The 26,706-nt window shown below is 42.3% G+C and overlaps 1 protein-coding gene across 5 annotated transcripts in view; it reads right to left on the bottom strand.

The window, feature by feature from the left end:
- DCAF6 (DDB1 and CUL4 associated factor 6) overlaps positions 1 to 26,706 on the bottom strand; it is an 863,174-nt gene that overhangs the window by 736,764 nt on the left and 99,704 nt on the right. For all 5 annotated transcript variants that reach the window (XM_053706826.1, XM_053706828.1, XM_053706829.1 and 2 more), the window contains exon 4: positions 21,720 to 21,905. In XM_053706826.1, the coding sequence (XP_053562801.1) occupies positions 21,720 to 21,905 (186 nt within the window). The remainder of the gene's footprint in view (positions 1 to 21,719; positions 21,906 to 26,706) is intronic.

Genomic DNA, 26,706 nt, shown 5'->3' with positions numbered 1-26,706 from the left:
TGATCCTGGCTACCAGCCTGGGGATGAGAGGAAACGGCGGGAACACATAAGCTAGTTTGAAGGTCCAAGGTGCTACTAGTGCATCCACTAGAGCCGCCTTGGGATCCCTGGATCTGGACCCGTAGCAAGGAACTTTGAAGTTCTGACGAGAGGCCATCAGATCCATGTCTGGAATGCCCCACAGCTGAGTGACTTGGGCAAAGATTTCCGGATGGAGTTCCCACTCCCCCGGATACAATGTCTGACGACTCAGAAAATCCGCTTCCCAATTTTCCACTCCTGGGATGTGGATAGCGGACAGGTGGCAGGAGTGAGACTCCGCCCATATAATGATTTAGGTCACTTCTTCCATCGCTAGGGAACTCCTTGTTCCCCCCTGATGGTTGATGTACGCAACAGTTGTCATGTTGTCTGATTGAAACCGTATGAACTTGGCCCTCGCTAGCTGAGGCCAAGCCTTGAGAGCATTGAATATCGCTCTCAGTTCCAGAATATTTATCGGTAGAAGAGATTCTTCCCGAGACCAAAGACCCTGAGCTTTCAGGGATCCCCAGACCGCGCCCCAGCCCATCAGACTGGCGTCGGTCGTGACAATGACCCACTCTGGTCTGCGGAATGTCATCCCTTGTGACAGGTTGTCCAGGGACAGCCACCAACGGAGTGAGTCTCTGGTCCTCTGATTTACTTGTATCTTCGGAGACAAGTCTGTATAATCCCCATTCCACTGACTGAGCATGCACAGTTGTAATGGTCTTAGATGAATGCGCGCAAAAGGAACTATGTCCATTGCCGCTACCATCAACCCGATCACTTCCATGCACTGAGCTATGGAAGGAAGAGGAACGGAATGAAGTATCCGACAAGAGTCTAGAAGCTTTGTTTTTCTGGCCTCTGTCAGAAATATCCTCATTTCTAAGGAGTCTATTATTGTTCCCAAGAAGGGAACCCTTGTTGACGGAGATAGAGAACTCTTTTCCACGTTCACTTTCCATCCGTGAGATCTGAGAAAGGCCAGGACTATGTCCGTGTGAGCCTTTGCTTGAGGAAGGGACGACGCTTGAATCAGAATGTCGTCCAAATAAGGTACTACAGCAATGCCCCTTGGTCTTAGCACAGCTAGAAGGGACCCTAGTACCTTTGTGAAAATCCTTGGAGCAGTGGCTAATCCGAAAGGAAGCGCCACGAACTGGTAATGCTTGTCCAGGAATGCGAACCTTAGGAACCGATGATGTTCCTTGTGGATAGGAATATGTAGATACGCATCCTTTAAATCCACCGTGGTCATGAATTGACCTTCCTGGATGGAAGGAAGAATAGTTCGAATGGTTTCCATCTTGAACGATGGAACCTTGAGAAACTTGTTTAAGATCTTGAGATCTAAGATTGGTCTGAACGTTCCCTCTTTTTTGGGAACTATGAACAGATTGGAGTAGAACCCCATCCCTTGTTCTCTTAATGGAACAGGATGAATCACTCCCATTTTTAACAGGTCTTCTACACAATGTAAGAATGCCTGTCTTTTTATGTGGTCTGAAGACAACTGAGACCTGTGGAACCTCCCCCTTGGGGGAAGCCCCTTGAATTCCAGAAGATAACCTTGGGAGACTATTTCTAGCGCCCAAGGATCCAGAACATCTCTTGCCCAAGCCTGAGCGAAGAGAGAGAGTCTGCCCCCCACCAGATCCGGTCCCGGATCGGGGGCCAACATTTCATGCTGTCTTGGTAGCAGTGGCAGGTTTCTTGGCCTGCTTTCCCTTGTTCCAGCCTTGCATTGGTCTCCAAGCTGGCTTGGCTTGAGAAGTATTACCCTCTTGCTTAGAGGACGTAGCACTTTGGGCTGGTCCGTTTCTACGAAAGGGACGAAAATTAGGTTTATTTTTTGCCTTGAAAGGCCGATCCTGAGGAAGGGCGTGGCCCTTACCCCCAGTGATATCAGAGATAATCTCTTTCAAGTCAGGGCCAAACAGCGTTTTCCCCTTGAAAGGAATGTTAAGTAGCTTGTTCTTGGAAGACGCATCAGCCGACCAAGATTTCAACCAAAGCGCTCTGCGCGCCACAATAGCAAACCCAGAATTCTTAGCCGCTAACCTAGCCAATTGCAAAGTGGCGTCTAGGGTAAAAGAATTAGCCAATTTGAGAGCATTGATTCTGTCCATAATCTCCTCATAAGGAGGAGAATCACTATCGACCGCCTTTATCAGCTCATCGAACCAGAAACATGCGGCTGTAGCGACAGGGACAACGCATGAAATTGGTTGTAGAAGGTAACCCTGCTGAACAAACATCTTTTTAAGCAAACCTTCTAATTTTTTATCCATAGGATCTTTGAAAGCACAACTATCCTCTATGGGTATAGTGGTGCGTTTGTTTAAAGTGGAAACCGCTCCCTCGACCTTGGGGACTGTCTGCCATAAGTCCTTTCTGGGGTCGACCATAGGAAACAATTTTTTAAATATGGGGGGAGGGACGAAAGGAATACCGGGCCTTTCCCATTCTTTATTAACAATGTCCGCCACCCGCTTGGGTATAGGAAAAGCTTCTGGGAGCCCCGGCACCTCTAGGAACTTGTCCATTTTACATAGTTTCTCTGGGATGACCAACTTGTCACAATCATCCAGAGTGGATAATACCTCCTTAAGCAGAATGCGGAGATGTTCCAACTTAAATTTAAATGTAATCACATCAGGTTCAGCATGTTGAGAAATGTTCCCTGAATCAGTAATTTCTCCCTCAGACAAAACCTCCCTGGCCCCATCAGACTAGGTTAGGGGCCCTTCAGAAACATTATTATCAGCGTCGTCATGCTCTTCAGTATCTAAAACAGAGCAGTCGCGCTTACGCTGATAAGTGTTCATTTTGGCTAAAATGTTTTTGACAGAATTATCCATTACAGCCGTTAATTGTTGCATAGTAAGGAGTATTGGCGCGCTAGATGTACTAGGGGCCTCCTGAGTGGGCAAGACTCGTGTAGACGAAGGAGGGAATGATGCAGTACCATGCTTACTCCCCTCACTTGAGGAATCATCTTGGGCATCATTGTCATTGTCACATAAATCACATTTATTTAAATGAATAGGAATTCTGGCTTCCCCACATTCAGAACACAGTCTATCTGGTAGTTCAGACATGTTAAACAGGCATAAACTTGATAACAAAGTACAAAAAACGTTTTAAAATAAAACCGTTACTGTCACTTTAAATTTTAAACTGAACACACTTTATTACTGCAATTGCGAAAAAACATGAAGGAATTGTTCAAAATTCACCAAATTTTCACCACAGTGTCTTAAAGCCTTAAAAGTATTGCACACCAAATTTGGAAGCTTTAACCCTTAAAATAACGGAACCGGAGCCGTTTTGAACTTTAACCCCTTTACAGTCCCTGGTATCTGCTTTGCTGAGACCCAACCAAGCCCAAAGGGGAATACGATACCAAATGACGCCTTCAGAAAGTCTTTTCTAAGTATCAGAGCTCCTCTCACATGCGACTGCATGCCATGCCTCTCAAAAACAAGTGCGCAACACCGGCGCGAAAATGAGGCTCTGCCTATGCTTTGGGAAAGCCCCTAAAGAATAAGGTGTCTAAAACAGTGCCTGCCGATATTATTATATCAAAATACCCAAATAAAATGATTCCTCAAGGCTAAATATGTGTTAATAATGAATCGATTTAGCCCAGAAAAAGTCTACAGTCTTAATAAGCCCTTGTGAAGCCCTTATTTACGATCGTAATAAACATGGCTTACCGGATCCCATAGGGAAAATGACAGCTTCCAGCATTACATCGTCTTGTTAGAATGTGTCATACCTCAAGCAGCAAGAGACTGCTCACTGTTCCCCCAACTGAAGTTAATTGCTCTCAACAGTCCTGTGTGGAACAGCCATGGATTTTAGTGACGGTTGCTAAAATCATTTTCCTCATACAAACAGAAATCTTCATCTCTTTTCTGTTTCTGAGTAAATAGTACATACCAGCACTATTTCAAAATAACAAACTCTTGATTGAATAATAAAAACTACAGTTAAACACTAAAAAACTCTAAGCCATCTCCGTGGAGATGTTGCCTGTACAACGGCAAAGAGAATGACTGGGGTAGGCGGAGCCTAGGAGGGATCATGTGACCAGCTTTGCTGGGCTCTTTGCCATTTCCTGTTGGGGAAGAGAATATCCCACAAGTAAGGATGACGCCGTGGACCGGACACACCTATGTTGGAGAAAATTGCTTGTACCACACTCCCTTAAAAAAGAACAACAAAGCAAATTCTGTAACTTACAAATGGTACAAACCAAACAGGTGGTTTAGGCAATTTGCAGCATTTTGAAAACCTAGGTGACAGATTTGACTTTTTTTGGCATCTCTAGGGAGCGTGGACACAAAACCAAGAGACGTTTAATGTTTTTTTTAATTATACTTTAATAAACAGTTTTACTACACAGGCACAGTTCCCTTATAGATATCTACAATATAACTAAATATATATTTATACATTCACGTTTATATGACATTCAAATCCTTACAGACTCATAGCACAAGTTAAAGGGACAGTCAACACCAGAATTGCTGTTGTTTAAAAAGATAGATAATCCCTTTATTACCCATTCCCCAGTTTTACATAATCAACTCAGTTATAATAACATACTTTTTACCTCAGTAATGACCTTGTATCTAAGCCTCTGCAGACTGCCCCCTTATTTCAGTTGTTTTGACAGACTTGCATTTAAGCCAATCAGTGCTCACTTCCTGGTAAATTCACGTGCGTGAACTCAATGTTATCTATATGAATCACATGAACTAACGCCCTCTAGTAGTGAAAAACTGCCAAAATGCATTTAGATAAGAGGCGGCCTTCAAGGTCTACGAAATTAGCATATGAACCTCCTAGGTTTAGCTTTCAACTAAGAATACCAAAAGAACAAAGCAAAATTGGTGATAAAAGTAAATTGGAAAGTTGTTTAAAATTACATGCCCTATTTATATCATGAAAGTTTTTTTGGACTTGACTACACATATTGCTGATTTCTGGCACACAATAGCATACAAACCTAAACCACATAGTATTGCCACTGCTATTAAAACTAAGCATTTGCTTGTTATGAGCAGCAAAAATGTAAAGCTACCTTAACAGAAAACAAAGCCAGAGTGGTTGTGGGATTGTTGGGGCAGGTTTTAAAAGGAGATAAAATTCAAAACTAAACTTTCATGGCAGTGCATTCAATTTTAACAGACATTGCAATGTGCTTCTATTATCAAATTTACTTGGTTTTCATAGTAGCTTTGTTAAAAAACATAATTTATGCTTACCTGATAAATTCCTTTCTCCTGTAGTGTAGTCAGTCCACGGGTCATCCATTACTTATGGGATATTAACTCCTCCCTAACAGGAAGTGCAAGAGGATCACCCAAGCAGAGCTGCTATATAGCTCCTCCCCTCTACGTCATACCCAGTCATTCAACCGAAAACCAAACGAGAAAGGAGAAACTATAGGGTGCAGTGGTGACTGGAGTATAATTTAAAATTTAGGCCTGCCATAAAAAACAGGGCGGGCCGTGGACTGACTACACTACAGGAGAAAGGAATTTATCAGGTAAGCATAAATTATGTTTTCTCCTGTTAAGTGTAGTCAGTCCACGGGTCATCCATTACTTATGGGATACCAATACCAAAGCTAAAAGTACACGGATGACGGGAGGGACAGGCAGGCTCTTTACACAGAAGGAACCACTGCCTGAAGAACCTTTCTCCCAAAAACAGCCTCCGAAGAAGCAAAAGTGTCAAATTTGTAAAATTTGGAAAAAGTGTGAAGTGAAGACCAAGTTGCAGCCTTGCAAATCTGTTCAACAGAGGCCTCATTCTTAAAGGCCCAAGTGGAAGCCACAGCTCTAGTAGAATGAGCTGTAATTCTTTCAGGAGGCTGCTGTCCAGCAGTCTCATAGGCTAAACGTATTATGCTACGAAGCCAAAAAGAAAGAGAGGTGGCCGAAGCCTTTTGACCTCTCCTCTGTCCAGAATACACGACAAATAGGGAAGAAGTTTGTCGAAAATCTTTAGTTGCCTGTAAATAAAATTTCAGAGCACGGACAACGTCCAGATTGTGCAGAAGTCGTTCCTTCTTTGAAGAAGGGTTAGGACACAATGATGGAACAACAATCTCTTGATTGATATTCCTGTTGGTAACTACCTTAGGTAAGAACCCAGGTTTAGTACGCAGAACTACCTTGTCTGAATGGAAAATCAGATAAGGGGAATCACAATGTAAGGCCGATAACTCAGAGACTCTTCGAGCCGAGGAAATAGCCATTAAAAATAGAACTTTCCAAGATAATAGTTTGATATCAATGGAATGAAGGGGTTCAAACGGAACACCCTGTAAAACGTTAAGAACTAAGTTTAAGCTCCATGGTGGAGTAACAGTTTTAAACACAGGCTTAATCCTGGCCAAAGCCTGACAAAAAGCCTGAACGTCTGGAACTTCTGACAGACGTTTGTGTAAAAGGATGGACAAAGCTGAGATCTGTCCCTTTAACGAACTAGCGGATAAGCCCTTTTCTAAACCTTCTTGTAGAAAAGACAATATCCTAGGAATCCTAACCTTACTCCATGAGTAACTCTTGGATTCGCACCAATGCAAGTATTTGCGCCATATTTTATGGTAAATTTTCCTGGTGACAGGCTTCCTAGCCTGTATTAAAGTATCAATCACTGATTCCGAGAATCCACGCTTTGATAGAATTAAGCGTTCAATCTCCAAGCAGTCAGCTTCAGAGAAATTAGATTTGGATGTTTGAAAGGACCTTGTAGCAGAAGGTCCTGTCTCAGAGGTAGAGACTATGGTGGACAGGACGACATGTCCACTAGGTCTGCATACCAGGTCCTGCGTGGCCACGCAGGCGCTATTAGAATCACCGATGCTCTCAGCTGTTTGATCCTGGCAATCAAATCGAGGAAGCAACGGGAAGGGTGGAAACACATAAGCCATGTTGAAGGCCCAAGGTGCTGTCAGAGCATCTATCAGCACCGCTCCCGGGTCCCTAGACCTGGATCCGTAACAAGGAAGTTTGGCGTTCTGGCGAGACGCCATGAGATCCAGATCTGGTTTGCCCCAACGCCGAAGTATTTGGGCAAAAACCTCCGGATGAAGTTCCCACTCCCCCGGATGAAAAGTCTGACGACTTAGAAAATCCGCTTCCCAGTTCTCCACGCCTGGGATGTGGATCGCTGATAGGTGGCAAGAGTGAGACTCTGCCCAGAGAATTATCTTTGAGACTTCCATCATCGCTAGGGAACTCCTTGTCCCTCCCTGATGGTTGATGTAAGCCACAGTCGTGATGTTGTCCGACTGAAACCTGATGAACCTCAGAGTTGCTAACTGAGGCCAAGCCAGAAGAGCATTGAAAACTGCTCTCAATTCCAGAATGTTTATGGGAAGGAGACTCTCCTCCTGAGACCAAGATCCCTGAGTCTTCAGGGAGTTCCAGACAGCGCCCCAACCTATCAGGCTGGCGTCTGTTGTTACAATCGTCCAATCTGGTCTGCTGAAGGGCATCCCCTTGGACAGATGTGGCCGAGAAAGCCACCATAGAAGAGAATTTCTCGTCTCCTGATCCAAAGTCAGCATAGGGGACAAATCTGAGTAATCCCCATTCCACTGGCTCAGCATGCACAATTGCAGCGGTCTGAGATGCAGGCGTGCAAAGGGTACTATGTCCATTGCCGCTACCATTAAGCCTATTACCTCCATACATTGAGCCACTGACGGGTGCGGAATGGAATGAAGGACACGGCAAGCATTTAGAAGTTTTGTTAACCTGTCTTCTGTCAGGTAAATTTTCATTTCTACAGAATCTATAAGAGTCCCTAAGAAGGGAACTCTTGTGAGTGGCAATAGAGAACTCTTTCCTTCGTTCACTTTCCACCCATGTGACCTTAGAAATGCCAGTACAAACTCTGTATGAGACTTGGCAGTTTGGAGACTTGACGCTTGTATCAGAATGTCGTCTAGGTACGGAGCTACCGATATTCCTTGCGGTCTTAGTACCGCCAGAAGAGAGCCCAGAACCTTTGTAAAGATTCTTGGGGCAGTAGCCAACCCGAAGGGAAGAGCTACAAACTGGTAATGCCTGTCTAGGAAGGCAAATCTTAGGTACCGGTAATGATCTTTGTGAATCGGTATGTGCAGGTAGGCATCCTTTAAATCCACTGTGGTCATGTATTGACCCTTTTGGATCATGGGTAAGATTGTCCGAATAGTTTCAATTTTGAACGATGGAACTCTTAGGAATTTGTTTAGGATCTTTAAATCTAAGATTGGTCTGAAGGTTCCTTCTTTCTTGGGAACCACAAACAGATTTGAGTAAAACCCTTGTCCGTGTTCCGACCGCGGAACCGGGTGGATCACTCCCATTAGTAAAAGGTCTTGTACACAGCGTAGAAACGCCTCTTTCTTTATCTGGTTTGTTGACAACCTTGAAAGATGAAATCTCCCTTTTAGAGGAGAAGCTTTGAAGTCCAGAAGATATCCCTGAGATATGATCTCTAACGCCCAGGGATCCTGGACATCTCTTGCCCAAGCCTGGGCGAAGAGAGAAAGTCTGCCCCCTACTAGATCCGTTTCCGGATTGGGGGCCCTCACTTCATGCTGTCTTAGGGGCAGCAGCAGGTTTTCTGGTCTGCTTGCCCTTGTTCCAGGTCTGGTTAGGTTTCCAGCCCTGTCTGAATCTAGCAACAGAACCTTCCTGTTTTGGAGCGGAGGAAGTTGATGCTGCTCCTGCCTTGTAGTTACGAAAGGCACGAAAATTAGACTGTCTAGCCCTTTAGAAGTCACATCGGCTGACCAGGATTTTAGCCACAGCGCTCTGCGCGCCTGAATGGCGAATCCGGAATTCTTAGCCGTAAGTTTAGTTAGATGTACTACAGCATCAGAAATAAATGAATTAGCTAGCTTAAGGGCTTTAAGCTTGTCTGTAATCTCATCCACTGTAGCTGATTCAAGGGTCTCTTCCAGAGACTCAAACCAGAATGCCGCCGCAGCCGTGACAGGCGCAATGCATGCGAGTGGTTGTAATATAAAACCTTGTTGAGTAAACATTTTCTTAAGGTAACCCTCTAACTTTTTATCCATTGGATCTGAAAAGGCACAGCTATCCTCCACCGGGATAGTGGTACGCTTAGCCAGAGTAGAAACTGCTCCCTCCACCTTAGGGACCGTCTGCCATAAGTCCCGTGAGGTGGCGTCTATTGGAAACATTTTTCTAAATATAGGAGGGGGTGAAAAGGGTACACCGGGCCTATCCCACTCCTTGGTAATAATCTCTGTAAGCCGTTTAGGTATAGGAAAGACGTCAGTACACGCCGGTACCGCATAGTATCTATCCAGCCTACATAATTTCTCCGGGATTGCAACCGTGTTACAATCATTCAGAGCCGCTAATACCTCCCCTAATAGTACACGGAGGTTCTCAAGCTTAAATTTAAAATTTGAAATGTCTGAATCCAGTCTATTTGGATCAGATCCGTCACCTACAGAATGAAGCTCACCGTCTTCATGCTCTGCCACTTGTGACGCAGTATCAGACATGGCTCTAACATTATCAGCGTACTCTGTTCTCACCCCAGAGTGGTCGCGTTTACCTCTAATGTCTGGCAATTTAGATAAAACTTCAGTCATAACATTGGCCATGTCCTGTAAAGTGATTTGTAATGGCCGCCCTGATGTACTTGGCGCCACAATATCACGCACCTCCCGAGCGGGAGATGCAGGTACTGACACGTGAGAAGAGTTAGTCGGCATAACTTTCCCCTCGATGTCTGGTGAAATTTTCTTGACATGTACAGATTGGCTTTTATTTAAAGTAGCATCAATGCAATTAGTACACAAATTTCTATTGGGCTCCACATTGGTCTTAGAACATATTGCACAAAGGGATTCCTCTGTGTCAGACATGTTTAAACAAACTAGCAATTAGCCTAGCAAGCTTGGAAAATACTTTTCAAACAATTTTTCAAGTAATATAAAAAACGTTACTGTGCCTTTAAGAAGCACACAAAAACTGTCACAGTTGAAATAACAAATAACCGGATTAGTTATAGCAAACAATCTTTTACAGTAAATGAATTGTTTTAGCAAAGGAATGCACCCACTAGCAAATGGATGATTAACCCCTTAATACCGGAAAAACGTATAACAGTAAAATATAAACGTTTTAATCACAGTCAATACACAGTCTCACAGGTCTGCTGTGAGTGATTACCTCCCTCAAAACTAGTTTTGGAGACCCCTGAGCTCTGTAGAGACGTCCTGGATCATGCAGGGAGAATAAGGAGATTTGTGACTGAATTTCTACTGCGTAGAAAAGCGCCAAAATCGGCACCTCCCACTCAGAATACAACAGTGGGGAAGCTGAATAAACTGACTTTATTTAAAATAAACGATAGCCAAGTGGAAAATAATGCCCAAAAATTTTTTCACCAAGTACCTCAGAGAAAAAAACGATTAACCTGCCAGAAAAACGTTTTAATATATGAATGATATTAAAAAGCCTGTTGCTAGTCGCTCTCACTGCAGAAAGGCTATAAGATATATGTATTACAGTATTTTCTTAGTGAAGTGCCATTCCCCAGAAATACCTCAGTGCCAACATACATACATAACAGCCTGATACCAGTTGCTACTACTGCATTTAAGGCTGTACTTACATTTTAACGGTATTAGCAGTATTTTCTCAGTCAATTCCATTCCTTAGAAAATAATATACTGCAACATACCTCTTTGCAGGTAAACCCTGCCCGCTGTCCCCTGTTCTGAAGTTACCCCGCTCCTCAGAAGGTCGAGAACAGCAAATGGATCTTAGTTACGTCCGCTAAGATCATACAAAACTCAGGCAGATTCTTCTTCTAATGCTGCCTAAGAAAAAAACAACACACTCCGGTGCCGTTTAAAATAACAAACTTTTGATTGAAGAAATAAAACTAAGTTTAATAACCACTGTCCTCTCACACATCCTATCGATTAGTTAGGTGCAAGAGAATGACTGGGTATGACGTAGAGGGGAGGAGCTATATAGCAGCTTTGCTTGGGTGATCCTCTTGCACTTCCTGTTAGGGAGGAGTTAATATCCCATAAGTAATGGATGACCCGTGGACTGACTACACTTAACAGGAGAAAAGCATACCTGGGTACCTGGCTCATCAAATTTTTTTAGCTAGATTTTATGAGATGTAATTTGTTTATATCTCGCCTGCTATTTTTAAAGGAATATTAAACCACAATTTTTTCTTTCATGGTTCAGATAGAGCATGCAATTTTAAGCAACTTTCTTATTTACTCCTATTATCAAATTTTCTTAGTTCTCTATCTTTATTTAAAAAAAACAAGAACGTAAGCTTAATAGCCGGCCCATTTTGCTTACATTCCTGCTTTTCAAATAAAGATACCAAGAGAACAAAGAAAAATTGATTATATGAATAAATAAGAAAGTTGAGGAAAATTGCATGCTATGGGGAAAAATTAACAATGTCCGCCACACATTGATAAATGGCGACAGCATACTAGAAATGCTTGTGCAATGCCGCCCCCTGCACATTCGCGGCTAATCGGCCGCTAGCAGGGGGTGTCAATTAACCCGATTGTATGTGATCGGTCAGATTGCTGTCCACTGCCAAAGAGGTAGAGGACGAGTTAAGGAGCAGCAGGTCTTAAGATCGCTGCTTCTTAACTCCTGTTTCTGGCGAGCCTAAAGGCTCCCGCAGAAAGAGCTGCATTGGGGCCAATACAGGGCTTGATAAATCAGCCCCAATATCTGAATTATGAAAGAAACAAAATTTGGGTTTCATATCTCTTTAACCTTAAACTCTCCAACCATTACTTATCCTAACAAGAATTTCATATCACCACCTTAAAGGGACAGTCTAGTCAAAAATAAAAACTTTCCTGATTCAGATAGAGCATGCAATTTTAAAGTACTTTCCAATTTACTTTTATCATCAAATTTGCTTTGTTCTCTTGGTATTGTTTGTTGAAAGCTAAACCTATGTAGGCTCATATGCTAATTTCTAAACCCTAGAAGGCCGCCTATAATCTCAGTGCATTTTTACAGTTTGTCACAGCTAGAGAGTGCTAGTTCATGTGTGTCATATATATAACATTGTGCTCACTCCTGTGGAGTTACCTAGGAGTCAGCACTGATTGGTATAAATGCAAGTCTGTCAAAAGAACTTAAATAAGGGGGCAGTCTGCAGAGGCTTAGATACAAGGTAATCACAGATGTAAAAACACAATTTATGCTTACCTGATTAATTTATTTCTCTAGTAGTGTATCCAGTCCACGGATCATCCATTACTTATGGGATATTCTCATTCCCAACAGGAAGTTGCAAGAGGACCCACAGCAAAGCTGTTATATAGCTCCTCCCCTTCCTACCATATCCAGTCATTCGACCAAAAACAAGCAGAGAAAGGAGAAACCATAGGGTGCAGTGGTGACTGTAGTTTAAATTTAAAAATAACCTGCCTTAAAATGACAGGGCGGGCCGTGGACTGGATACACCACTAGAGAAATAAATTTATCAGGTAAGCATAAATTGTGTTTTCTCTAGTAAGGTGTATCCAGTCCACGGATCATCCATTACTTATGGGATACCAATACCAAAGCCAAAGTACACGGATGAAGGGAGGGACAAGGCAGGAACTTAAACTGAAGGTACCACTGCCTGTAAAACCTTTCTCCCAAAAATAGCCTCCGAAGAAGCAAAAGTATCAAATCTGTAGAATTGTGAAAAAGTATGAAGCGAAGACCAAGTCGCCGCCTTGCAAATCTGTTCAACAGAAGCCTCATTTTTAAAGGCCCAAGTGGAAGCCACAGCTCTAGTAGAATGAGCTGTAATCCTTTCAGGGGGCTGCTGTCCAGCAGTCTCATAGGCTAAGCGTATTATGCTTCTAAGCCAAAAAGAAAGAGAGGTTGTCGAAGCCTTTTGACCTTTCCTCTGACCAGAGTAAACAACAAACAAAGCAGATGTTTGTCGAAAATCCTTAGTAGCTTGTAAGTAAAACTTTAAAGCACGAACCACGCCCAAATTGTGTAATAGACGTTCCTTCTTTGAAGAAGGATTAGGACACAAGGATGGAACAACAATCTCTTGATTGATATTCTTGTTAGATACCACCTTATGTAAAAACCCAGGTTTGGTACGCAGGACTACCTTATCCGAATGAAAAATCAGATAAGGAGAATCACATTGTAAGGCAGATAACTCGGAGACACTACGCGCCGAGGAAATAGCTACCAAAAAAAGGACTTTCCAAGATAAAAGTTTTATATCTATGGAATGAAGAGGTTCAAACGGAACTCCTTGAAGAACCTTAAGAACCAGGTTTAAGCTCCATGGTGGAGCAACAGGTTTGAACACAGGCTTGATTCGGACTAAAGCCTGACAAAATGCCTGAATGTCTGGAACATCTGCCAGACGCTTGTGTAAAAGAATAGACAGAGCAGAAATCTGTCCCTTTAAGGAACTAGCTGACAAACCTTTTTCCAAGCCTTCTTGGAGAAAAGATAATATCTTAGGAATCCTGACCTTACTCCACGAGTAACCCTTGGATTCACACCAATAAAGATATTTACGCCATATTTTATGGTAAATTTTCCTGGTGACAGGCTTTCGTGCCTGTATTAAGGTATCAATGACTGACTCGGAGAAGCCACGCTTTGATAAAATCAAGCGTTCCATCTCCATGCAGTCAGTCTCAGAGAAATTAAATTTGGATGTTGGAAAGGACCCTGAAGTAGAAGGTCCTGTCTCAGAGGCAGAGTCCATGGTGGAAAGGATGACATGTCCACTAGATCTGCATACCAGGTCCTGCGTGGCCACGCAGGCGCTATTAAAATCACCGATGCTCTCTCCTGCTTGATCTTGGCAATCAGTCGAGGGAGCAGAGGAAACGGTGGCAACACATAAGCCAGGTTGAAAGACCAGGGCGCTGCAAGAGCATCTATCAGAGTCGCCCTGGGGTCCCTGGACCTGGATCCGTAACAAGGAAGTTTGGCATTCTGACGAGACGCCATGAGATCCAGTTCTGGTTTGCCCCAGCAATGAATCACTTGTGCAAACAACTCCGGATGGAGTTCCCACTCCCCCGGATGAAAAGTCTGTCGACTTAGAAAATCCGCCTCCCAGTTCTCCACACCTGGGATATGGATAGCTGATAGGTGGCAGGAGTGAATCTCTGCCCAGAGAATTATTTTTGAGACTTCTAACATCGCTTGGGAACTTCTTGTTCCCCCTTGATGGTTGATGTAAGCCACAGTCGTGATGTTGTCCGACTGAAATCTGATGTACCTCAGAGACGCTAACTGAGGCCAAGCCTGAAGAGCATTGAATATCGCTCTTAGCTCCAGAATATTTATTGGAAGGAGAGACTCCTCCTGAGTCCACGATCCCTGAGCCTTCAGGGAGTTCCAGACTGCACCCCAACCTAGAAGGCTGGCATCTGTTGTTACAATTGTCCATTCTGGCCTGCGAAAGGTCATACCTTTGGACAGATGGACCAGAGATAGCCACCAGAGCAGAGTATCCCTGGTCTCTTGGTCCAGATTCAGTTGAGGGGACAAATCTGTGTAATCCCCATCCCACTATGTCCATTGCCGCTACCATTAAGCCGATTACTTCCATACACTGGGCCACCGAAGGTCGCGGAATGGAATGAAGAATCCGGCAGGAATTTAGAAGTTTTGATAACCTGGACTCCGTCAGGTAAATTTTCATCTCTACAGAATCTATCAGAGTCCCTAGAAAGGGAACTCTTGTGAGTGGGGATAGAGAACTCTTTTCCTCGTTCACTTTCCACCCATGCGATCTCAGAAATGCCAGTACTATGTCCGTATGAGACTTGGCAATTTGCAAGTTTGACGCCTGTATTAGAATGTCGTCTAAATAAGGGGCTACTGCTATGCCCCGCGGCCTGAGGACCGCCAGAAGGGACCCTAGAACCTTCGTGAAGATTCTTGGGGCTGTAGCCAACCCGAAGTTAAGAGCTACGAACTGGTAATGCCTGTTTAGAAAGGCAAACCTGAGAAACCGATGATGATCTTTGTGTATCGGAATGTGAAGATAAGCATCCTTTAGATCCACTGTAGTCATATATTGACCCTCCTGGATCATCGGTAGGATGGTACGAATAGTTTCCATCTTGAATGATAAAACTCTTAGGAATTTGTTTAAGATCTTTAGATCCAAAATTGGTCTGAATGTTCCCTCTTTCTTGGGAACCACAAACAGATTTGAGTAAAAACCCTGTCCTTGTTCCTCCTTTGGAACTGGATGGATCACTCCCATAGCTAGGAGGTCTCGTACACAGTGTAAGAATGCCTCTCTCTTTATCTGGTTTGCAGATAACTGTGAAAGGTGAAATCTCCCTATGGGGGGAGAAGCCTTGAAGTCCAGAAGATACCCCTGGGATATAATCTCCAACGCCCAGGGATCCTGAACATCTCTTGCCCACGGCTGAGCAAAGAGTGAAAGTCTGCCCCCCACTAGATCCGTTACCGGATAGGGGGCCGTTCCTTCATGCTGTCTTAGAGGCAGCAGCAGTTTTTTTAGCCTGCTTACCTTTGTTCCAGGTCTGGTTTGGCCTCCAGACCGCCTTGGACTGAGCACCAGATCCCTCTTGTCTTGCATTAGAGGAGGTTGATGCCGCACTTGCCTTGGAGTTTCGAAAGGCACGAAAATTAGACTGTTTGGCCCTGGATTTGGACCTGTCCTGAGGAAGGGCATGACCTTTACCTCCAGTGATATCAGCAATAATCTCCTTCAAGCCAGGCCCGAATAAGGTCTTCCCCTTGGAGGGAATGTTAAGCAGCTTAGACTTTGAAGTCACATCAGCTGACCATGATTTAAGCCATAGCGCTCTGCACGCCTGTATAGCAAAACCAGAATTCTTAGCCGTTAGTTTAGTTAAATGAACAATGGCATCAGAAACAAAAGAATTGGCTAGCTTAAGTGCCCTAAGCTTGTCAAGTATGTCATCCAATGGAGTCGCTACCTGTAAGGCCTCTTCCAGAGACTCAAACCAGAACGCCGCAGCAGCAGTGACAGGGGCAATGCATGCAAGGGGCTGAAGGATAAAACCTTGTTGACAAAACAGAATTTATGCTTACCTGATAAATTTCTTTCTCCAACGGTGTGTCCGGTCCACGGCGTCATCCTTACTTGTGGGAATATTCTCTTCCCCAACAGGAAATGGCAAAGAGCACAGCAAAAGCTGCCCATATAGCCCCTCCTCAGGCTCCGCCCCCCAGTCATTGGACCGACGGTTAGGAGAAAAAAAGGAGAAACTATAGGGTGCCGTGGTGACTGTAGTGTATAGAGAAAGAAATTTTTCAAACCTGATTAAAAAAACAGGGCGGGCCGTGGACCGGACACACCGTTGGAGAAAGAAATTTATCAGGTAAGCATAAATTCTGTTTTCTCCAACATTGGTGTGTCCGGTCCACGGCGTCATCCTTACTTGTGGGAACCAATACCAAAGCTTTAGGACACGGATGAAGGGAGGGAGCAAATCAGGTTACCTAAACAGAAGGCACCACGGCTTGCAAAACCTTTCTCCCAAAAATAGCCTCCGAAGAAGCAAAAGTATCAAATTTGTAAAATTTGGCAAAAGTGTGCAGAGAAGACCAAGTCGCTGCCTTACATATCTGATCAACAGAAGCCTCGTTCTTGAAGGCCCATGTGGAAGCCACAGCCCTAGTGGAGTGAGCTGTGATTCGTTCAGGAGGCTGCCGTCCGGCAGTCTCATAAGCCAATCGGATAATGCTTTTCAGCCAGAAAGAGAGGTAGCAGTAGCTTTTTGTCCTCTCCTCTTACCAGAGTAAACAACAAACAAAGATGAGGTTTGTCTAAAATCCTTTGTTGCTTCTAAATAAAACTTTAAAGCACGGACTACATCTAAATTGTGTAACAAACGTTCCTTCTTAGAAACTGGATTCGGACACAGAGAAGGAACAACTATTTCCTGGTTAATATTCCTGTTGGAAACAACTTTCGGAAGAAAACCAGGTTTGGTACGCAAAACGACCTTATCTGAATGGAACACCAGATAGGGTGGATCACACTGCAAAGCAGATAATTCAGAAACTCTTCTAGCAGAAGAAATAGCATCCAAAAACATGGAATGTAAAAGGTTCAAACGGAACCCCTTGAAGAACTGAAAGAACTAAATTTAGACTCCAAGGAGGAGTCATGGGTCTGTAAACAGGCTTGATTCTGACCAAAGCCTGTACAAAAGCTTGTACATCTGGCACAGCTGCCAGGCGTTTGTGTAACAAAACAGATAAAGCAGAAATCTGTCCTTTTAGAGAACTCGCTGACAACCCTTTATCCAAACCCTCTTGGAGAGAGGAAAGAATCTTAGGAATTTTAATTTTACTCCAGGAGAATCCCTTGGATTCACACCAACAGATATATTTTTTCCATATTTTATGGTAAATCTTTCTAGTCACAGGTTTTCTGGCTTGGACCAGAGTATCTATCACTGTATTTGAAAATCCACGCTTGGATAAAATCAAGCGTTCAATTTCCAAGCAGTCAGCTGCAGAGAAACTAGATTTGGATGTTCGAATGGACCTTGTACTAGAAGATCCTGTCTCAAAGGTAGCTTCCATGGTGGAACCGATGACATATTCACCAGATCTGCATACCAAGTCCTGCGTGGCCACGCAGGAGCTATCAGAATCACTGAGGCCTTCTCCTGTTTGATCCTGGCTACGAGCCTGGGAAGGAGAGGAAACGGTGGAAACATATAAGCTAGGTTGAACGACCAAGGCGCCACTAATGCATCCACTAGAGTCGCCTTGGGATCCCTGGATCTGGACCCGTAGCGGGGAACCTTGAAGTTCTGACGGGACGCCATCATATCCATGTCTGGAATGCCCCATAATTGAGTTAACTGGGCAAAGACCTCCGGGTGGATTTCCCACTCCCCCGGATGGAAAGTCTGACGACTCAAATAATCCGCCTCCCAGTTGTCTACTCCTGGGATGTGAATTGCAGATAGGTGGCAGGAGTGATCCTCCGCCCATTTGATGATCTTGGATACCTCTCTCATCGCCAAGAAACTCTTTGTTCCTCCCTGATGGTTGATGTAAGCTAGTCGTCATGTTGTCCGACTGGAATCTTATGAATCCGGCCTTCGCTAGTTGAGGCCAAGCCCGGAGCACATTGAATATAGCTCTCAGTTCCAGGATGTTTATCGGGAGAAGGGACTCTTCCCGAGACCATAGACCCTGAGCTTTCAGGGAGTCCCAGACCGCGCCCCAGCCTAATAGACTGGCGTCGGTCGTGACAATGACCCACTCTGGTCTGCGGAAACTCATTCCCTGAGACAGGTGATCCTGAGTCAACCACCAACGGAGTGAGTCTCTGGTTACCTGGTCTACTTGAATCTGGGGAGACAAGTCTGCATAGTCCCCATTCCACTGATTGAGCATGCACAGTTGTAATGGTCTTAGATGAATTCGAGCAAAAGGAACTATGTCCATTGCTGCAACCATCAATCCTACTACTTCCATGCACTGAGCTATGGAAGGCTCCAGAATAGAGTGAAGAACTTGACAAGCGTTTAGAAGCTTTGACTTTCTGACCTCTGTCAGGAAGATCTTCATTTCTAAAGAATCTATTATTGTTCCCAAAAAGGGAACTCTTGTTGATGGAGACAGGGAACTCTTTTCTACGTTCACCTTCCACCCGTGAGATCTCACCACATACTCTTCACCATCTCCGTGGAGATGCTACTTGTTCAGAGCGGCAAAGAGAATGACTGGGGGGCGGAGCCTGAGGAGGGGCTATATGGGCAGCTTTTGCTGTGCTCTTTGCCATTTCCTGTTGGGGAAGAGAATATTCCCACAAGTAAGGATGACGCCGTGGACCGGACACACCAATGTTGGAGAAAATATTTTCTTAAGGTAACCTTCTAATTTTTTATCCATTGGATCTAAAAAAGCACAACTGTCCTCGACAGGGATAGTGGTACGCTTTGCTAAAGTAGAAACTGCTCCCTCCACCTTAGGGACTGTGTGCCATAAGTCCCGTGTGGTGGCGTCTATAGGAAACATTTTTCCACCATGGCCTTTAAACATAATGAACAAAGAGTTTCCTCTATGTCAGACATGTTTATACAGACTAGCAATGAGACTAGCAAGCTTGGAAAAATCTTTAATTCAAGTTAACAAGCAAATATAAAAAACAGTACTGTGCCTTTAAGAGAAACAAATTTAGTCAAAATTTGAAAAACAGTGAAAAAAGGCAGTTACACAAACAAAATTTTTACAGTGTATGTAATAGGCTAACAGAGCATTGCACCCACTTGCAAATGGATGATTAACCCCTTAGTTCAAAAAACGGATCAAAAAAACGACATAGACGTTTTTTAACAGTCCCAGCAAAATGCCACAGCTTTACTGTGGCTCCTACCTTCCCCAATAAACGTTTTTAGGCTCTTTAGAGATGTCCTGTAGCATGCAGGGGACTCTTGAGGAAAACTGGATGTCTCAGTCTGTAAATATAACTGCGCAAAAAAGCTCTAAAAAAGGCCCCTCCCACTCATATTACAGCAGTGGAAAGCCTCAGGAAACTGTTTCTAGGCAAAAATACAGCCAGCCATGTGGAAAAAATTAGGCCCCAATAAGTTTTATCACCAAGCATATATAAAAAACGATTAAACATGCCAGCAAACGTTTTATATAGCATATCTATAAGGGTATTACCCCTGGGAATAAGCATGATACTAGTCGTTATTAAATCACTGTATTCAGGCTTAACTTACATTTATCAGGAATCAGCAGCATTTTCTAGCATTTCCAATCCTAGAAAAACATCATAACTGCATATACCTGATAGCAGAATAAACTGCATGCCATTCTCCCCCTGAAGTTACCTCACTCTTCAGACATGTATAAGAACAGCAATGGATCTTAGTTACATCCTGCTAAGATCATAGAAAACTCAGGCAAATTCTTCTTCTATCTTTGCCTTAGAACAAATAGCACAACTCCGGTACTATTTAAAATAACAAACTTTTGATTGAAGTTAATAAACTAACTATTTTTCACCACTTTCCTCTTACTACCTCCATGCGTGTTGAGAGTTGCAAGAGAATGACTGGATATGGTAGGAAGGGGAGGAGCTATATAACAGCTTTGCTGTGGGTCCTCTTGCAACTTCCTGTTGGGAATGAGAATATCCCATAAGTAATGGATGATCCGTGGACTGGATACACCTTACTAGAGAAAAGTGTATTAATATAACCGTGTTGGTTATGCAGAACTGGGGAATGGGTAATAAAGGGATTATCTATCTTTTTAAACAATAAAATTCAGGAGTAGACTGTCCCTTTAAGTGACATGGAACATAAAAATAAATAAATACTACATTTCAGTATGCTTTCATTATTTATCCCCCCTCACTTTTTTCTTATAATTAAACTCTACAGTGTGCACTTCCTATTCTCAGAATTAGGAAACCTACATTTTACAGAAATTACAAACCATAATCCTTCTACATATCTGTCCGTCATTGACCCTGACTCTTCCAAATAAGGGAGGTGGAGGTTGGGGGCATTGAAATGCAATTGATGAAAACAAGGTGCTAAGAAATTCAGAAAATGTTTACATTTGGTTGGTAGTAAGTTTATGTATTGAAAGGCTACAGTGAAGTCTTGTAATTACAAAGTGTTTTATGTCCCTTTTAATCTTTCATTATTCAAACAGAGCCTACAATTTTAAATAACTTTCCAATTTACTGCCATTATCAAATTAGCTTTTTTGTCATTGTATTACTTGTTTAAGAACATACCTAGGTAGGCTCAAGACCACCAATGCACTACTAGAGCTAGCTGCTTATTAGTGGCTGCACATTTATGTCTCGTTATTGGCTCACCTCATGTGCTCAGCTAGCTCCCAGTAGTACATTGCAGCTCTTTCAACAAGAATACAAATGGAATGAAGCAAATTTGACAAGAGAAGTACATTGAAAAGTTGTTTTAAATAGGATGCTTTGTATTAATCATGAAAGAGAATTAGGTTTCATGTCCCTTTAAGTCAAAAGGAAGAGATTTGGAGCCAAATAAAAAAAAAAAAAAAGAATCACTCTAAATAAAAGTCTAAATTCACCATACCCTTTATTAAAGGGACAGTCTACTCCAAAATGTGTATTGTTTAAATAGATAGATAATCCCTTTATTACCCATTCCCCAGTTTTGCACAACCAACACGGTTATATTAATGTACTTTTTACCGCTGTGATTACCTTGTATCTAAGCATCTTCTGGCAGCCCCCTTATCTCAGGGCTATTTATTTATTCATTATCTATTAATGTGCATTTTAGCCAATTAGTGTTGTGGTTTGCACAACTCCACGAGAGTGAGCACAATGTTATCTATATGGCCCACATGAATTAGCATTCTCCTGTTGTGAAAAGCTAATAAAAAAGCATGTGATAAGAGGCTGTCTGTAGTGGCTTAGAAACAGGCTGAAATTTAGAGGTTTACATTTTATAAAGTATATTAATATAACAATGTTGGTTGTGCAAAGCTGGGGAAAGGGGAGTAAAAGGCAGTATCTATATTTTTAAACAATAACAATTTTGGTGTTGACCGTCTCTTTAAAAGTAAAAAATAAGCAAAATAACCTTCTACAGTAGAAGACTTGGATAAAACTCGGACTTCACTTACCTCATAAGCAGTTCCATAATGACATGTAAATTGGCACTGTCGGTTAGTTTCTGCATCTTTTTCAATGTTTGTATAATATATAACTCCATCTCCGGAGCAAGAAATAACTTGTTTGTCATTGGTAAGAGGCATGAATTTTGCACTAAAAATATTGGCTCTATGTCCTGAACGAATCCTTGTCAAGACCTGCAGCAGAAACAAGAAGGAATAATAATAAATAGGATTATAAATGTATAAGGTCTAAAGTAAAATTATTCTTTGCAGTGATTTTGTTGTGTAACTGAAGAGCTATGAAGAATCAGTGCTGAATATATCAAAAGGCAATGTTATCCTATGTCAGTGATGGTGAACCTTGGTACTCCAGATGTTTAAGAACTACATTTCCCATGATGCTTAACTGAACTGTAGAGGACCTAAGCATCATGGGAAATGTAGTTCTAAAACATCTGGGGTGCCAATGTTCACCATTACTGTCCTATGTAAACAACCTGTTCTGTGGGAGGGCTTTGTCAGTATGTTAAAAGAGATATGGAACTCTTTGTAATATCAAAATGTTAAATAATGTGTTGTGAAATAACTGTACTTGCATTGTACTTTCATTAGTTTTAAATGTATTTTGTCCTCTTTACCTGGAATTTAAAGGGACAGTGTACTCTAACATTTCCTCCCCTGTAATGTGTTCCCAATTATCCATTTTAACCTACTGGGGTGTATTTAGGGCCAGATTACAAGTGCAGCACTATTATGCGCTTACGCTAGAGCGCTAATTGCGCTAGAAGTAAACTTTTTGCGCTTTAGTTGCGCCGGTATTATGAGTTGAAAGTAAAAAGTTAGCACTCTTGCGCTAACTCGAAGAGCGCAAACAGCTTACTATCGCAATTAAACTATCTCACAAACAATAACCTCTTCCCCATAGAAGTCAATGGAGAAAAAAAAGCTGTTAGGGAGGGATCAGAGGTTAGAAAGTGTCAGATGGGAGGGTAATCTCTACACTAAAGCTAAAACTAATATTTTAAGATAACTAATTAACCCCTTCACTGCCAGGAATAATAGAAGTGTGGTGCACAGCTGCAATTAGTGGCCTTCTAATTACCAAAAAGCAATGGCAAATCCATATGCGTCTGCTATTTCTGAACAAAGGGTATCCCAGATATACTTTTACAACTATTTGCACAATGATTGCACAAGCGGTATGTAAATAATTTCAGTGAGAAACCCAAAGTTTGTAAAAAAAAAAAAAAATACATTTTTTTTTTTAATTTGATCTCATTTGGCGGTGAAATTGTGTCATGAAATATACCAAAATGGGCTTAGATCAATACTTTGGATTGTCTACTTAAAATATATATATAGTTTTGACAGGTAAATACAAAAAACAAGGCTCTGTTTAAATGAATAGCAAAAATGCTAAAAATTCTTCAGTATTTTGGGCAAGTTTTTCTATGAAAGTCCCAGTAGTGAAGGGGTTAAGTAGGCAGAGTTGTGGCTGTTACATGTGTGCAATTGGAGATAGGGCAGAGTCACAGGATGTCCATGATCAGAGTCACTGGGTGCTATGGATGTAGTTGGGGTATGCTTAGAGTCAGATGTGCATGGGCAGTGTAACCAGGGCATTTATAGCAAAGCTCCTAATCCCTTGGGGGAAATTTCATTTTTGGACAAGACTGTTTATAAAAAAAAAAACATACAAATAAGAAAGTTTAGATAAAATAATGCACCTAGTGGGGGGCTGTGACAAAGGGGTACTTAAATGTTCATTTTCCATTGTTCTCTCTAACAGGCCCATTTATCAAAGGGCTTGCGGACCTGATCCGACACTGCGGATCAGGTCCGCAAGACCTCGCTAAATGCGGAGAGCAATACGCTCTCCGCATTTAACATTGCACCAGCAGCTCACAAGAGCTGCTGGTGCAACGCCGCCCCCTGCTGACTCGCGGCCAATCGGCCGCCAGCAGGGAGCTGTCAATCAACCTGATCGTATTCGATCGGGTTGATGTCCGGCGATTCCTGTCCGCCTGTTCAGAGCAGGCGGACAGGGTTATGGAGCAGTGGTCTTTAGACCGCTGCTTCATAAGTTGTGTTTCTGGCGAGTCTGAAGACTCGCCAGAAACACGGCCCTTCAAGCTCCGTACGGAGCTTGATAAATGGGCCTGTAAGTGTTGGCCTTTCAGTAAATAGTAACAAAGAAGATAAGGAGAACTTTTTGCAAATAATTAGACAGATGAGAGGTATTTTCTCTCTACAAGATCAGCCCATTTTATTGAATTGCGGTTTCAGTTAGCAGAAATAGCCATTTCATAAACAAAAATATACCTAAAATTATAACTTTTCCCATACATTTTATATTCCGCAGCTGGTATAACAAGTAATTTGAAACACATTAAGGAGAAACCAATTTTACACTACACTATCCCTTTAACTCAGAATTGGAAATGCACACCAGCCTATCTCTTCTATATAACTGTCCCAAATTGGCCTCGGCAGGGAATATCAGATAAGATACTGAAATACAATAGAGCTTTTGCTAACAAACTGACAGTGGCCAGCAGTGTCTACTCCAGTAACATGTCAATATTGCCTCCTCCAAATACCTCAAGAGGTGGTGATGGAATTTAGCCATTGAAAATCAAACTGCAGTAAAAAGGCGTTAATGTACTTAGGAAGCTTCCATACTTAATAATAATAATAAAGTTAATTTATAGCAATACTACAGGAATGAGCATACAATTTTAGACAACTTTTCAAATTTGCTCCTATTATCAAATCTGTTTAATTCTCCTGGTATCCTTTGTTGAAGAAGCAGCAATGCACAACTGGGAACTAGCTAAACACATTGGTGAGCAAATTACAAGCATCATATAAGTGCAGTCACCAATAAGCAGCTAGCTTCCAGCAGTGCATTGCTGCTCCTAAGCCTACCTAGGTATGCTTTTCAATAAAGAATATCAAGAGAATGAAGCACATTAGATAACACAAATAAATTGGAATGTTGCTTAAAATTGCATGCTCTATCTGAATCATGGACGTTTAATATTGGCTTTACTGTCCCTTTAATAAGACCTCCCTGAGTTTTCAACGTCCTTGTACATGGCAATGTCACCAGTAACATGTGCACATTTTTGCAAGGCCGCAAACGTCAGGAGTCAGATGGTAGGGAGTGTAGTGTGAAGTTGGAAGGGATATGAAACCAAAATATTTTCTTTTGTGATTCAGAGAGAGCATATGATTTTAATAAAGTTTGCCATTTACTTCTCTTATCAAATTTCCTTCGTTCCCATGATATTCTGTGTTGAAGAGATACCTAGGTAGGTATCAGGAGCACTACATGGTACAGAATAGTGCTGCCATATAGTGCTCTTGCAAATGGACAACATTCTTGCAAAACTGCTGCCATATAGTGCTCCAGAAAAGGCCAGCAACTAAGCATATGTCCCTGTTTTTCAACAAAGGATATCAAGAGAATGAAGAAAATGTATAATAGAAGTAAATTAGAAAGTTGTTTAGAATTGCCTGTTCTGTCTGAATCATGAAAGAAAAATTTGGGGTTTCACATCCCTTTAACCACTTGACAAGCAAGCAACTGAGAGAAAGCACCTGCATACAAATGCCTACTGAGAAACAGGAGCTGAATATAAAGAATGTGGGTTTATTTATTAATATCATCTGGGGTTTAAATACTGCAATCTATACTTTTTGTGCAATCGGTGCGGAAAATGATAATGCAAACACTAAGCTGTGTTTTATAGAATTATCTTTTTTTTCCAGCACTGCAGGAATGTCATAACATAAAAGGCGTCATTTATTTTGTCTGCTTCTCTTCTGCAGACTGGATCCACAGCTATTCATTTTTTATTTTTTTTTACATAGGAGAGAAATAGAGTGAAGAAAAAAGTAATAACATTTAAAAAGAGAGAACTATTAAAGGGCCATAATAGACAAAAAAAATGACATGCTTTAACCTCTAATTCATTAGAGCCTGTATTTTAAAGACTAGTGACCCTGCACTACTGTGGGTTTAACCTCCATAAAGGGGTTAAACACACAGTAGAAGTGCTGCTCAGGACCCACAGAGCACTGCTGGTCCTAAGCAGAAACAGCTGAGTCGTGTGACTAGAACGGTTAACTGGATCAGCGGTGGTTCCCTTCGGACCCTTCAGTGCTCTTTGCGGGGGTTAAACACACAGTAGTGCAGGGTCGCTAGTCTTAAAATTGCAGATCATGTGATTCGACTATTATGGCCCTTTAGCTTTTATTATCAAATTTACTTTGTTCTTTTGATATTCTTTGTTATAAAAAAAATCATAATTTATCCTTACCAGATAAAATCCTTTCCTTCCTGGATGGGAGAGTCCACGACTTCATTCCTCACTGCTGGGAAATACAACACCTGGCCACCAGGAGGCAAAGACACCCCAGCCAAAGGCCGATATCTGTCCCTTCACGGAACTAGCTGATAGACCCTTCTCCATTCAATCCTGGAGAAAAGATAACATTCTGGCAACCTTAACCTTATGCCAGGAAAAGCAACGCTCTTCACACCAGTACTCGTAAGTCCTCCACACTTTATGGTAGATACGACAGTAACTGGCTTACGAGCTTGAACCAGAGTGTCGATAACACTTTCAGAAAAACTTCTCTTGGCTAAGACTAAGCGTTCAATCTCCACGCAGTCAGCCTCAGAGAATCTAGATTTTGATGAATGAAGGGACCCTGTATCAGCAGATCTCTGCAACAAGTTAACCTCCACTGAGGAGATGAGGACATTCCCACCAGATCCGTAAACCACGTCCTTCGCGGCCACGATGGAGCAATCAGAATCACTGATGCTTGCTCCTGCTTGATGAGAGCCACCACACTAGGTAAAAGCGGTAATGAAGGAAAAAGATGAGTCTGAACCTCTATGGTACTGATAGGACAAGGAAATTTATGCTTACCTGATAAATGTATTTCTTTTACGATATGACGAGTCCACGGATTTCATCCTTAT

The sequence above is a fragment of the Bombina bombina genome, chromosome 3 (genome assembly GCF_027579735.1).
Source record: "Bombina bombina isolate aBomBom1 chromosome 3, aBomBom1.pri, whole genome shotgun sequence".
NCBI lineage: Eukaryota > Metazoa > Chordata > Amphibia > Anura > Bombinatoridae > Bombina > Bombina bombina.
Note: the sequence above shows the minus strand (reverse complement) of the source record. Positions and strands in the feature narration are given on the sequence as shown.